Here is a 14432-nt window from a genome sequence, read left to right on the forward strand (position 1 = left end):
TTTCAATGCAAAAATCACTAAATTATATTTATGGAAATATTTCATTAATTTCAATGAAAATGCAATGAATTAGAGAAAATAATGTATAATACTCGTACAGAAAGCTCATTCTACCACTCGTTCATTCCAAAACTCGTCACTTCGTGGCTCGTTTTTGAATTTTGAACTCGTGGAAGAATATCAATGCCTTCTGCACTTGTATTATAAATAACTATTCAAAAACCGTCCATCTACTGTCAAGATCTGTTCTCAAAAACTTCATAAGCATGAAATTTGGATTCATAAACGTTGAAGGCTAAAACACGAAGCACGAGGAATCATAAGGGCCACATTCGTTAGGCAGTTCAAATAAAATTTTAGAAATGGGAGCTAGGAAGATCAAGTCAACATGGTTCGGCTGGATACAAAGGACGACGTCTGAAAGAAACGTACGACTTTTTAGTCGTTTAGTTCTTGGTTTGTAATCCTTCGTATTTATCGATGGATCAGTAGTTGAACGAGTTCGGAAGATCAATTTTTGTACCAAATACCAGAAAAACAGAATTGTAAAGGTCTGGACGTGGTATGGGAAATACCTGAGAAGCTAATAGACATCTCCTTCAATTCACTATTTTCTCCTAAGGTATCAAAGCTATTCGCATGAATTTTGTTAAAGAAATATATTGCTAGCTACAGAATCGAATCAAGGAATTTTACAGAGTAGATATCTAGAATAGGTTGTGAAAATGATTTTTCGAAAACATTTAATCAAAATGATAAAAATCCTTTACTTGTAGTCAGGGTTTCTAACTTTGTGTTATATCTAATATGTATTTTTATTGCATTTAGTGATTTTCATTATTGAATTCTATTCGTTAAAGTTGAATCATTTCGAGAGAAAGAAGGAAATAATAAAACCGAATTATGAAAATTGCAGTGACTGTTTTTATTTTTTGAAGAATGGATTTCAAATACTTAAACAGCCATAGAAGACTGAATATTTTCAAACCCAGGAAAAAACAAGGAGTTTCGGATCCATAAATAAATCGATTGAGTAAAGTATAGACGCGATTGTTTCGTTATCGATCAGCCGCATGTTTATTTTCTCTACTAAAATTGACAAATTCAGTGAAAAAGGAGTACTTAGGTAGAATACTCACCGTATACAACGTTGTATTTTCGGGTGGTCCACTTCTTTTCTTCTCCAATAAACTATTCGTTGAACTATTCAAATCTGCAACAGAGAAATCATATGAGAATCGAACCGTTTCCGATTAGAGGTTAAAATTATTAACCTTGTTTATTTTTGATGAAAACAACGACGTAGTTGTCTTCATCGTCTAAACTGAAATAAACGTCCGAATAATTGCTTGTAAACACATTTTCGGTCATAATTTTCGACAGGAGCGAATTTGTCGCGACTAAAACCCCGTATCCACATTAAAAGCACAGGAAAATGACGTGTGAATCATCGTCTGTTCGGCAAATGAACGAAATAAAACTCGAACATTCTGCGTGTAATTGATACGTCGCCTGATGGCTCTGCAGGTTGTTGGGAAAACTAAACGGAATAAAAGTTAACGTCCTTCAGCAACCGTTGCTTTACGAGGTGGAATCTGTATCAATCAGCGAAATCGTAATCTGTTGGTGCGCGCCACACTGGAGCTAGAAGTCGACTACACATCGATAGCAGTCATGTCCGTTTATAGTAAGAATAATTATGGAAGTAGCATTTGTGCTGTTGATAAGTGAAACATGATGAATCACCTCGCGGTCTTGGATGCTCTATTTCCATTTTGGAGAAAAACCATTTTCGTCCAACTCGTTCCTTCGTCTCGAAACTATTTTTCTTCTTCTACCTTGAATTTTATTGTTTCTAATGATATTTTTGCTTTTAAGTATTTCAGGGTTGTTATCATTAGATCAGCTATTTATTTCTGGGCCGAATTTTTCTGAAGGGAATGCAAATTTTGACGTCAACTTGACAATTCTATTATTGAAGGATCATAGAAGACATCAAATTTTGTTTGAGCTTGTCGCTTGTGTGAAGATACTGAAATGTCAATAAATAATAATAATAATAAATTTATTCGCAGAAATGTTATACAATCTACAAACAAAATTCCCACAAAGGCTAAGCCTGTCCGTGGGGTGAACAACCAAATTAAACTTTTTTCTCAATTTTATAACCATCAGAAGAATGGAAAAAAATGTAAAATACACAGGGTTCCTTAATGATATGTGATGCTAATATGTGAGGATGTGATTCTTGCGGTCATTTAAAGGAAAAACCTTTTATGACCGTATGTTGTTAAACATACTTACTTTTGAGATACAGGGTGGTAAAGTTTCCAGAAAAAAATTTTTTTTCATTCAAATTATACAAAGATGTTGTTGCAGATATTTACAAGGAATTTGGTATACGTTTTAACTGCTTCAAGATACAATTTCTGATGTACCAAAATTTTTATTATTTTCACCAGTGGTGTCTTGCATTGAATTTTTGGAAAAAAAATGGCACGACATTCCACAAGTTTTTTTCTCAAAATCCCCAGTGACCTTAAATATTAGCTTATCATTAAGGAGCACCCTGTAGAACCTATATCCCCGAATGCAAGAACAAGACGTGTTCTCTGCACTCAGGCGGAGTTTGAGTCATCTGCCATTTATTTTGCTTACAATGGATCAATGTCTATCTTAAATATGTTAAATAGATTTTTTAAGGTTTAAGGCTTAAATTAAGAAGAAGTATAAAAAAAATTTCGATGATTGTAATTTGCATTGGCGAAGGTAAGTGCATTGATAAAATGAATTTAAATTAATACAATATTTCATCGGTAAATTCCCAAAAAATCATAATTCACTTATCAATTACCTATAATTTTCAAATGTTTTCCAGAGTGGTAGTTTTAAAAATCATTTTTTTGTGCCAGGTTTAGCCTCATTTCAATGCTTGTTGTGGTTTCCTTGAGAGGAGTTTTATTTCGGTGAAATGTTATTCTTGACTGATAGAAACATTATTCAACACTTGCGATTTAATTTTGTTAAAAAGGTCAAATCTTGTTAAATGTTGATACAATGGGAATTATGGGAAGCATAACTGTTTACATTAGATAGAGAAGACAAGACGGTGAGATAACAGGAAATGTTTATATATATATATATATATATATATATATATATATATATACTATATATATACTATATATAAAAGATGGTTCAAACATTCTCATTCAGAAATATTCTTGCATTTGTTATAGAATTGATTTAAAGTTTCTGTCACCAATGAACTGTATAGTCCGGGAGCCAGCTGCAAATTTGGTTCATTATTTCCTCTCGAGAGATACTTGGTGAGATGCATCAGATAATAGTAATAAAAAGCCTCGTGAACATCAGCTACGACTCGGTTGGGGGGGAGAGCGGCGGCAGCCCCCCAAACACGAAGAAAAAGAAAATACATTCAGTCATTTCCTCCCAACTGAAAATTTGTCAAATTGTAGCTAACCCAATATCTAGACGAAAAAATACAATCAGCTGGCTATAGCATGGTGGATTATACGTCAGCTGGTGCCTCAAACATGAAAAAAAAATTATATTTTCAATGACAGCTCTGACAGCGACTCTGATACTGAACCAGAGAGTGGAAGTAACTAAATATTATTGTGCAACATGTGGAGAAAGTCCTTTTATCGGCAACCGTCCGGGAAGTGCTGACTTCCCGGACGCTTTTTCTCTGAGAAAGTAGCATTTCCCGGCCTAGTCCGGAAAGTACGTACTTCCCGGACTAGGCCGGAAAAAAGAAATAGAATCCATAGCAACCGAGATAACGGCTGACAGTTCATATGAAATTAGTTGTCAAAAATTTGCATGTTTTTTTATCGCAATTGCAATAAAATATGGAAAGCAGCAGCGATAGTGTTATTTTACATGGTTGCCGAAAAAATATTGTACGCAACACGCCCGAAAATGGTTTTTTTGGACTCACAGACTTCCAGGACTCGCTTACGCTCGTCCTGGAATTTTGTCTATTCGTCCAAAAAAACCCTATTTTCCGGACTTGTTACGTAAATTACTATTCTCGCGAGTGTGGCACTCTCTGGTTCATTATCAGAGTCGCTGTCAGAGCTGTCATTGAAAATTTTTTTTTTTTTCATGTTTGAGGCACCAGCTGACGTATAATCCACCATGCTATAGCCAGCTGATTGTATTTTTTCGTCTAGATATTGGGTTAGCTACAATTTGACAAATTTTCAGTTGGGAGGAAATGACTGAATTTATTTTTTTTTCTTCGTGTTTGGGGGGCTGCCGCCGCTCTCTCCCCCAGCAGAGTCGCAGCTGACGTTCACGAGGCTTTTTATTACTATTACCTGATGCATTCTACTAATTACCGTTTGAGAGGAACTTGGTCATGTATATCTGTTACTGGCTCACGGACTAGTAGAAACACAGTTGAAATATTATGTACAGATAATTGAATAAAAGATTATAATATTGTGCAATACATTCCATCACGCATATTCTGAGTTGACCACAATTATGGAAGAAATATGAAGACAGAATTAATGAGATTAAATATTCTTTTTTCTGTTTCTGTTGAATAACTTCCACAATATATCAATAGTTCTTCCTAGAATACTTATAGAAGAAAGTTTTTCGATTTTCTCTACCAACTCCGACTACCTATGTCAAGTTAAACTACCACCTCTAAATCTATTTTATTCATCAAGTAGAAAGAATATGTGAATCAAGAACTCAATTTTGAAATTACATACCACTAATTCGACTTTCTGAAACATTGTTCAATAAATACATGTGTGACATGTCCGAGTTAAATTTGAAAAATAAGTTTTTTCTACGGGTCACATAATTAATGTTTATTTAATGGTTCTTCGTGTTCAATTTTCCTCATTGCAAGGAAATTTGTACTTGATTCGATTTATGAACTGAGCTATTAATAGGGTATGATAACTCTTTATCTTTTTTTTTTACGTTCCTTACTGATCATATATAAAATGTCCAATGGGTATTTTGGTATTTACAGTAAAGGTCATAATTAATATTGAATCACATTTATTTATTATTTATCCGAAGGTAGAGTGAAATACTGTTCTAGGGAAATCGCAAATTCTTAGAGTTTCTGAGGTAGGTAACAAACAAAACTTATTCGTAAGTAATTGCACAAGTGTATCAAAATTACCGATAATTTTGCATGGCAGTGTGTTGTCATGTTCCAAAAATGAAAATGACCGAATGCAGTTTTTCAAAGAAAACACGCTGGAATGCGAAATTATCCGGTCATTTTGATGCACGAGTGTAATTCAGGGGAATATTTCCCTCCTGTCAAAAATTCTATGTAAATGGAATGCAATGATCGAAAATTACAGCGAATATTTCCCTCCTGTCAAAAATTCTATGTAAATGGAATGCAATTATCGAAAATTACAGCGATAATTGCATTGTAGGAAGCGAAATAGCACTGTAATAATTGTTCTGTTCATAGATGCATAGTTTCTATGAATCTTACACAGTTCGAATATGGCATCTATGGAATCTATGCCACTTTGACCAAATAACAGTTTATTCGGGAAATATTCCCCCGAATTACACTCGTGCATCAAAATGACCAGATAATTTCAGATTTCAGCGTGTTTTCTTTGAAAAACTGCATTCGGTCATTTTCATTTTTGGAGAAAGAGCCCAACACCGAAGGTGGAGTTTTTCTAGCAAATTTAGTGATTGGCAAAACTCTGAGTTAAAGAGAAATTTATCTGATAAAAGAAAAGCTCAAGTGTTTTTTGGCAAGATAAATTAACGACAGAATATATGAATGATCAACAACAATAATTATCTTTATCTACTCCTATTGAATTATAAACTCATTATTCAACTGCTTTTGAGCAATTAATAGTATCTATTAACAAACAGCGTGATTTATAATAACTCACTACTTATAACTCACTATTATAAATTGGAAAATATGGATCTGTGCTTCTATACTTCTCTGCTTCTGTTCGATTGGCCGAAAGGGAACATTCCATTATTGTTATTGAGGGGAGGAATGTCCGAGGGAATGTCACTTTTGACGTTTTCAAATTAAGTTGATATCTAATTATTGTGAATGTTTTGCTGGAAACGATCAATTCAGATAGTGAAGATGAAATATTATAAAGGTATACATTTCCAAAAGACAAACAGCTAATGTTACCATACAGAATTAATTGCCCGAAAAAATATAAAGGAGTTTGAAAAAATTTTCAAGATTGGTGTAGCAGTAAGATCGTAATCGTTTACAGGGAATATTTTTTGGTATATTTTAATGCATTTTTATAGGCAATTATTAAGGTTTCTATGTATGTACTATGTACTGGATTCGAGCTAGCCGAAGCTAGTTCGATTGTGATTGGTAGCACTAAGTTTCCATCTCTCTTGTACGGGATCGAGCACATTATGTTTATTTCCCGTTCCTTCTGTCTTAATTCTAAGTCTGTATTTTTTTCTTAGTATTTATTGATATAGTCGTAGATAAAGTATAGTATTCAACTTGCGGTAATGGTCATAACTCACTTGATGAATTACAGCACTCGCCTGCGGCTCGTGCTGCAAACATCATCTGCGTGAGTTATGACCTACATTACCGCTCGTTGAATAATATACTATTATTAATACAATAAAATTCGATTATTTGAAAGTACAATTACTAGATACAAAACTGTTATAAATTGTTTGCTTTGGTGTACTGATTTGAAAATTTTCTTCTGTGGTATTCACACCTGTGGAATATTCATTTTGATTTCTCCGACTCGAGGGAAGGAACTAATAAGATTCTCATGATATTCATGGTCAATTTGGAGATAGGGTTTAATTGAAGAAGATGATGAGTGTCCCGTTATCTTTATAAGATGTTGTTCACTTACTCCTGCTTTTGCTTATTGAGACACTGTTCTAGCGCGATTTGTGATGTCGAGTCCAATTTTAGTGGCAGAATTTTTGTCCAAGTAGAAATCATATTGATACCTAGTGGAACATTTTTATACCAACCTTTAGAATTTGTGTTTTTCCAAAAGGGGTTTGGAGTTAAAAAAAGTCGATCGGATGTTATGTTCATTTCTTTTTTGTAAGAGTAATTTATTTTATTTATCTAACGAGACAAATACTTTCATCCATTTCATTTTTTACTAACCATTTGCTGGCGGTAAATTTTCTCGATCCACCAATTTTGCCGTCTTCGAAAATATTGAATTATATTCAAATCTATTTTTTGGAATTCCATCGTGGTTGTTTCTTCTTTATAATGGTATATTTTACAGTTTACAGCTTCTCCTCCCCTCCAAACTAATTCGTAAGAAGCTATATGAAAAAAATCTTTCTTGTAGTCCTTCTGGTTCTTCTGCATTCCACAATTTTGCCATTTTCAGTTATATCTTTCTTGTCCAATGCTACAGAACATACCTTCCTTTTCGCTGGAATAGCTTGTGATTCTTTCCGTTTACTATTTCTCGCATCACGAGCTTCTTTAAAAGTTATGTCGACAAAAGGATTAAATTTAATATTGTACTCACAGAAATATTTTTCTCTAATTCTGTGGTTATTCCGTTCATTCTTCCACATCTTGTAGAACAAAATCGTGCGAGAATATATCAGAAACGCACAGTTTTCATGGTTATATTTTATTATTCTGTGTTGGTACTCCGAACTTTCCGCCACGGCTTTATCTGTCAATTCATCAATTTGCCTTAAAGAAATCAGTTCTGCCAACCAACATTTTTCAATGCAAAAATCACTAAATTATATTTATGGGAATATTTCATTAATTTCAATGAAAATGCAATGAATTAGAGAAAATAATGTATAATACTCGTACAGAAGGCTCATTCTACCACTCGTTCATTCCAAAACTCGCCACTTCGTGGCTCGTTTTTGAATTTTGAACTCGTTGAAGAATATCAATGCCTTCTGCACTTGTATTATAAATAACTATTCTTGTACCATCTTTGCAGTCGAATTCCAAATTGATTTAACCGCATATTCTTCATAATCATCTACATTTTTCTTTTTCATATTATAGGCCCAATCTTTTAATATATTTGCTACTTCGTGTAATGGAATCATTTCGGACAATTCATACTTTTGAACTTGACAAAACTCCATAAATTGTCTTCAGATTGAAGCTTTTGTGTTTTTTGTAGATCGCGGTATAGATTTCTCGATATTTGTTGTAATTTGCTCAGTCGAAACTTCACCAAAACGATTCATCTTTTGGATTTTTATATCAACAAAATTGAATAATTACCACACCGATTCAAAATAATAGCACTATATGTTTAAAATTCAAAAATCTGACAGACTAATTGACAGTTTTACTAGATATTGAGGAAGAGAATTTTTTATTCTATAAAAAAGAATGCACCTTTTTTATCGATGTCTAAGCGACAATAACATTTCCAGGTATATGACATTTTTACATTGGAGTTAATTTATCGCTGTAATTTTCGATAATTGCATTCCATCTACCTACATAGAATTTTTGACAAGAGGGAAATATTCAATATAATCGAATGAATTCTTGCTTTTCATTTGAGATTGATGAGGAGTCTGAGAACTCGATTGAAACCTAAAGAAATGACCGGTAAAATAAAAACACCGAGACTGTCTCAATGAATTTATAAATGTATATATATATATATATAGGTTAAGGTCTATCCAATGCGGAAATTCTTGGAAGAAATTACTAGATATCGGATTAGATCATCGAGAGAAACCGTTTAGATTACCTAAAATCAATTCCTCAGTTTAATTCGCATTCAGTTCAAGGATATGTTCTCTCAATAATGGAGAGGTCTACTCAGTATTACGTGATTCCCTAATACGCTTTCGAGTTATTCGTTATTGAACCGATAGATGGCATGACCATTAATTATAGCAGCTTTATTTGTCTGAGACAAAAAGTATTTGAGTAAACCACGTTAGCTAAGCATTCCGCTTGAGCCGGTCTTTCCGTGTGACAATACGAAATCAGTATGTTAAGAAAATATATTTTATTTTTTATATTTACATAAATAGCATGAATCTTCTATCAAATTCAATAACCTAGTTATAGGGTGCCCACCTATTGCATAAGGATCAAATTTATAATTCATACATCTAGTTGCAGGAACGACCATTAAAATTTAATGCCTCATTAAAATTTGAATTCTAGGTACATTGAACGGTGCAGGTAGCCAGTAGGAGGCTCCTATAAGAGGATTTTAATGACGGCATTGAATTTTAACGGACGTTCCTGCAACAAAATAAATTTTCAAAACTGTTCAACAGTATGATTTTCAACATAATATTTTTCAACGTCGATAATAATAATAATTTCGCATATTTTGAGTCAGAATTCGTAACAACACGGATTCAAATTGATATATTTTCATTAAACAGCATCATCAACTTCTCATTTTCAAACAATTGATGAAATACATAAATTAATATGGAATCATTCTCAAATTAGAAGATCATTCAAGAAGAAATAAATATAATTGATATAACAGGATATTTTTGCCTAGAAAAATGGATAATATAAAAAATTATAAATCATAATTAATAATTATCAATTGCTAATAGAGTAGAAGAATTACACTCATATAAACAATGCGCAGATAAATATTACGGTGCTATCATCGGAAAACTTTATTGTCGCATGATCGACACTATTATTGGCTATTTATTCTAGCTATTTTTAGACGCACTAGCACTTTTTCAGACGTCAGTAATAGACCTGCCTGATCTTCCAATCAACTGTGAATTTTAAGAACCATAGGTATATACAGGATGTCCGGAGATGAAACCGACAAATTTTTTGGGTTATAGCGATGAACAATATGATTGCAAAATGCTATCTATACTGGGGGAATTTTTATGTTGAATCAGTCAAAAAAAAAAACATCTTACGCAAAAAAGCTTTCGAATGAAATTGATTGACGGTTTTGAGGGAGAAGTTTACTCATTTCTAATACCTCTTCCAACCTCGAACTTGTGGGAGGTCGGGAGTCAACTTTAGAGATTCAGATGGAAATCCATTTTTTTATTGCAGATTCGCATTCGAAGAAAGTACACAAGTTACGATTCGCCACAAAGGTTTTGCAATCGAATTTCAATTTTCCGTCTGAACGGCTTTAACGTATCCAATCCATTGATAACCAGACTTCTATTATAATAATACCATATTAATGGCATAGTTGAAGAAGAACAAAACATCGGAGTCATATTAGTAAGCCGATTGTTGGAAAATAAATGTTCTTAACTACTCGTAGTTTATTGTCGTTGTGCAAAATTCTTGATTTTTTTATTTTGGCATAACAAAATTCCATTTGCGATGAAAAAATTTAATAAATTTCGATAATATTTTTTCATTCTAAAAATCGCAATCCAAACTTGAAATGAACTAACGAAATGGACCATTGTGAAAAAACAAAGTGATATAAAGCATGTAAGGGTCAAATTTCGCTTAAGCACACCTCTGTATCTTCTTAGCAATAAAAGGAATTTCAACAATCCCCTTCCACCACTTTTTAATGATTAATTTTCAGTCATTTCAGACTAAATTTCAATTTTCAGCAACAAACAGAGATTACTCAAGAAATAACACTACTACTAGTCCTATTGAATAGAATTGTTGACAACTATATAATATTAGGTAAATACAATGACTTATGAATTGCCTTGAGGTTATAAATCAACCGGCGTTTTCATTGAGGTTATCTCCATCATACACATGTCCGCTTCGACAAAGACACAATGATAAGGAAATATAGCATTCACAAAGATTTAAAAAAAACTCACCTCTTTCGATGCTTTTGTCCAAATGTCCATCTACTTTTGCTCTAAGGGCGTCTAAATCGAAGGGAGTGGCAATGCCATGATCAACGCTTCTGCTTTTACTCCTGCAAAGACAAAACATGTTTAGCTAACATGGACATCGATCATGAATTCGGTCGATCAAAAGGTCACTTATCAATGTTTATTTTATTTCAGCTGATGATCCACATCAGAACAGAGTTGTTTTTACGTGTGAAGATTGGCTGCATTTATCTTTAATGTTATATTGCTGATAAGGGATAACAACGAATATACTGGGAAGCAAAAGACCTTTTTGGGGTCATCAATATTTTGAGTTCTTTGTATCAGTCTCGATATTTGATAAACAGTATATTCATCATTTCGAACAAAAAAGTGAATGCTTGAAAATTGAACAGACGTAAGGGAAATTGCCCTAATTGGCAATATAGCAAATATAATATTAAAGTTAGTTTATGAGTTTCTTTTATAATTTAGATTCAAATTATCTGCATCAATTTTTCAAATATTAGGTTTGAAATTTCAAAAAGCTTCGATTATACTGCACAATTTGCCAATAGAAAGAATAACTTTTTGACTTTCGGTACGGAAAGAATATTCATAAATCGATTCGCATGAATTCAGTTCGATGATAAATTTGAAATAACTGTACAAATCGATTGAGTTGAATGTAATCATAAGGCTTAACAGAGATCTTTTTTTTAATTAATTTTTCATGAAAATGAGTTTCGTAAGGGAACTCGGTGTGCATTTTTTTATGTTATCAATGTATTGAATTTTTCGGCCTTTATTAAGTATTTGTTGGGATTTCAAACAATATTTTTAATATATTAAAAACGAACTCTGTGTTTTAAAAATTTCGAGGAAAATGTACTTACCTTAACCATGGAAAATTATCCTTTGTAACCCTACCGGTATCTTGAGATGCTCTTCTTGATCTACGAAAAGCAAAAAAAAATCATGCAAAACAAGCGAATTGAAATAATGATTGAAAAATGCAAACGAGCAAAAAATATGGCATGCGTGAAAAATTGAATCCTTTATTACTTGTTGATGGAGCATTTTATACGTATTCAAACATAAATGCAATTTGATTCATCTATTATAATTGGAGTTGATTTCCTGAGATCAACCTATTTGTCATGTTGTTTTCATTACCGTTTACTTTTAAACGATCAATAAATCATTTGAAGATTTAAAAATCTATAATCTTCTTGTTTTGAATTCTACATTTTATATTCAAAAGTACATATTGATTATATATTGAATATTTATTATCGAATAAAATTATCTCATGCGTTATATATATGCACATATTATTGCAACAATAGAACCATTTTCATAATCATTATTTTCGCAAACTGTAGTTGATTTCTCATCAAAATTGAAGAAAATATCCTCATTATATCATTTTAAATGGTCGAAAAGAACTATTGCGTTACAAGAATTTTTTTGTAGACGGACTGACTGAGGTGAAAGAATATCCTGTTATTTCCGATTATAACTCTATCGATAGTGTTCTACAAAAATTAACACGTGGTTTCTTAATAATGTGTTAATTAAAAATATAGACACTGCTTTGGAAGCGTTGAATATTTACAGAAGAAATAATTTGAATTCGTAAAAAGTCAAGGACTTTGCCATAATAAAATGTGACATTTGGGGTATCAAGTAGGACCGTATAGATTTTGAGAGAAAAATTTTATATATTTCAATATTCTTCATATTTTGAGAATATGAATTACCTAATTTTTCAATTTCATAGATAAATTAAATAATCTCTTGGCAGAATTAAGTTCAACCCGGAATATATAACAGGATGGTCATTAGGCAAATAAGCCAAAAAACTCTAGTATATTCAGAATATTAATTTTCAAATTATTATTGATTAAGAATTATATTGAAGATTGCTGAATATATTACATTCATCAATGGTTTTCAAACCAGCTCAATTTAATTTGAGAATATCCACGTGACTGATTAAGCTTGTGTCAGAACTTTTTCATTTTTATTGCATAGCGCATTTTCTCAACATTTCCAGTGATACGTAAAAATATCACTGAAATAACACCAACACCAGAATACACCAATCTGATTAATCAACTTTGATTTTTTTTTGTTTCTTTTCTTTTATATGAAATTGTGTGATAATTGTAATGTAATTGTTCCGTAGTACTGATAATCTAACTGATCGAAGCACAAAAAACTTCATTAAAAAAAATTACAGAAGATTGAAGTTTTTTCCTAATTATTTTTTAATTTTTTTTTGATTAATTTTCAAAGTAAATAGATCTTCAGAAGTAATGCAGGATATAATCTGGTTATAGAATAATTTTCAATAATCTTCTATTAATTTTAGTTACAGGGGTTCAAAAGAATCTCTGCATTATTTCAGAAATTCACCTTCACAGACGTCCACAGCAATGAATCGAAATGAAATAGAGTGGGGGATGAGAGAAAAATACTATATATACCTAAGATTGAACTTCAGAAACTTGAAAGAAGATCCTGATCCTATTTTAACCATTTTCCGTTAACTTCAAAATCAACAATCTGCCGATAAAAATAATCATTCGCACACTGCACCTGGAATCGAACGACCTTTCGAGGGATTCGATGGAATTAAACTAGTTCGATGACTACTTCTCACCAATATATAAAGTTTTCAGAGAGCATCCTGATGTTAATCATTTCAATTTTCATAGATAACCTGTTCCAGTCGATGAGAACGAGCTGATTCAGAGAGGAGTATGATATGACGTGCGTTTTGCTATCTGCGAAAACGAGGATATAGACATTTTTGGAAATTCGCCGATTTTGGACCATAAAGAAGGACAATATCATGCCAAATAAATAATAATACACTGTTGATTTCCACAAAATTTATTGATGTTAAATGACGACAATTGTTTCGCTACACTGTAGCTTTTTCAAGTCGGATGCTGAACTTGAGTTCAGTTCAGCATCCGACTTGAAAAAGCTACAGTGTAGCGAAACAATTGTCGTCATTTAACATCAATAAATTTTGTGGAAATCAACAGTGTATTATTATTTATTTAAAATGAATTTCCATCAAGTGAAGACCGAATCAATCAAATAAATATCATGCCAATTCTTCTCCGACTTTCCTTTTGGTTTTTCTGATTCTATTTTGTACCATAAGGACATTTCATATAATGGAGGCTGCTTTGAATTAATTATAATCTTTCATTTATTTAATTTTTAAATCTCCCATTTATGTTACCGATATTCTGAAATATAAATGTAAATATCTTGAATTTGAAGAAATCTTATGCTCCGGAAATTCAATAAAGATATCCATAGTTAGCAAAATATAAGTCCAAAATATAACTGAATGTTCAAAATTGGCATACTCCTTATCGATTAGTATTGTGATTTTTTCATAATGTTATATTACACATTTTAATCTCCCTAATTTATATTGAGATAAATTTTACAATAAGTAGGTATCTTTATCGAAGTTCATCTCATGATTCTTAGCATTTTTAAATTAATTTCATTGAATATAAAAATATACCGTTTAAACTGTATGATATAAAAAAATTCAGGGATTTTCAATAAGAAATTTCATTTTGATATTGAAAAAAATTAGC

At 32.1% G+C, this 14432-nt stretch overlaps 1 protein-coding gene across 4 annotated transcripts in view; it reads right to left on the minus strand.

The window, feature by feature from the left end:
* The window catches only part of LOC123678486 (nuclear receptor coactivator 7), a 275490-nt gene that overhangs the window by 36355 nt on the left and 224703 nt on the right, over positions 1-14432 (minus strand). For 3 of the 4 annotated variants that reach the window (XM_045615528.1, XM_045615524.1, XM_045615527.1), the window contains 3 exons: positions 11697-11756; positions 10804-10904; positions 1140-1213 (listed from right to left, as the gene is read on the minus strand). In XM_045615528.1, coding sequence (XP_045471484.1) covers positions 1140-1213; positions 10804-10904; positions 11697-11756 — 235 coding nt within the window. The remainder of the gene's footprint in view (positions 1-1139; positions 1214-10803; positions 10905-11696; positions 11757-14432) is intronic. The other variant, XM_045615525.1, reaches the window with a different exon arrangement.

This window comes from Harmonia axyridis, chromosome 4 (genome assembly GCF_914767665.1).
Source record: "Harmonia axyridis chromosome 4, icHarAxyr1.1, whole genome shotgun sequence".
Taxonomy (NCBI): domain Eukaryota; kingdom Metazoa; phylum Arthropoda; class Insecta; order Coleoptera; family Coccinellidae; genus Harmonia; species Harmonia axyridis.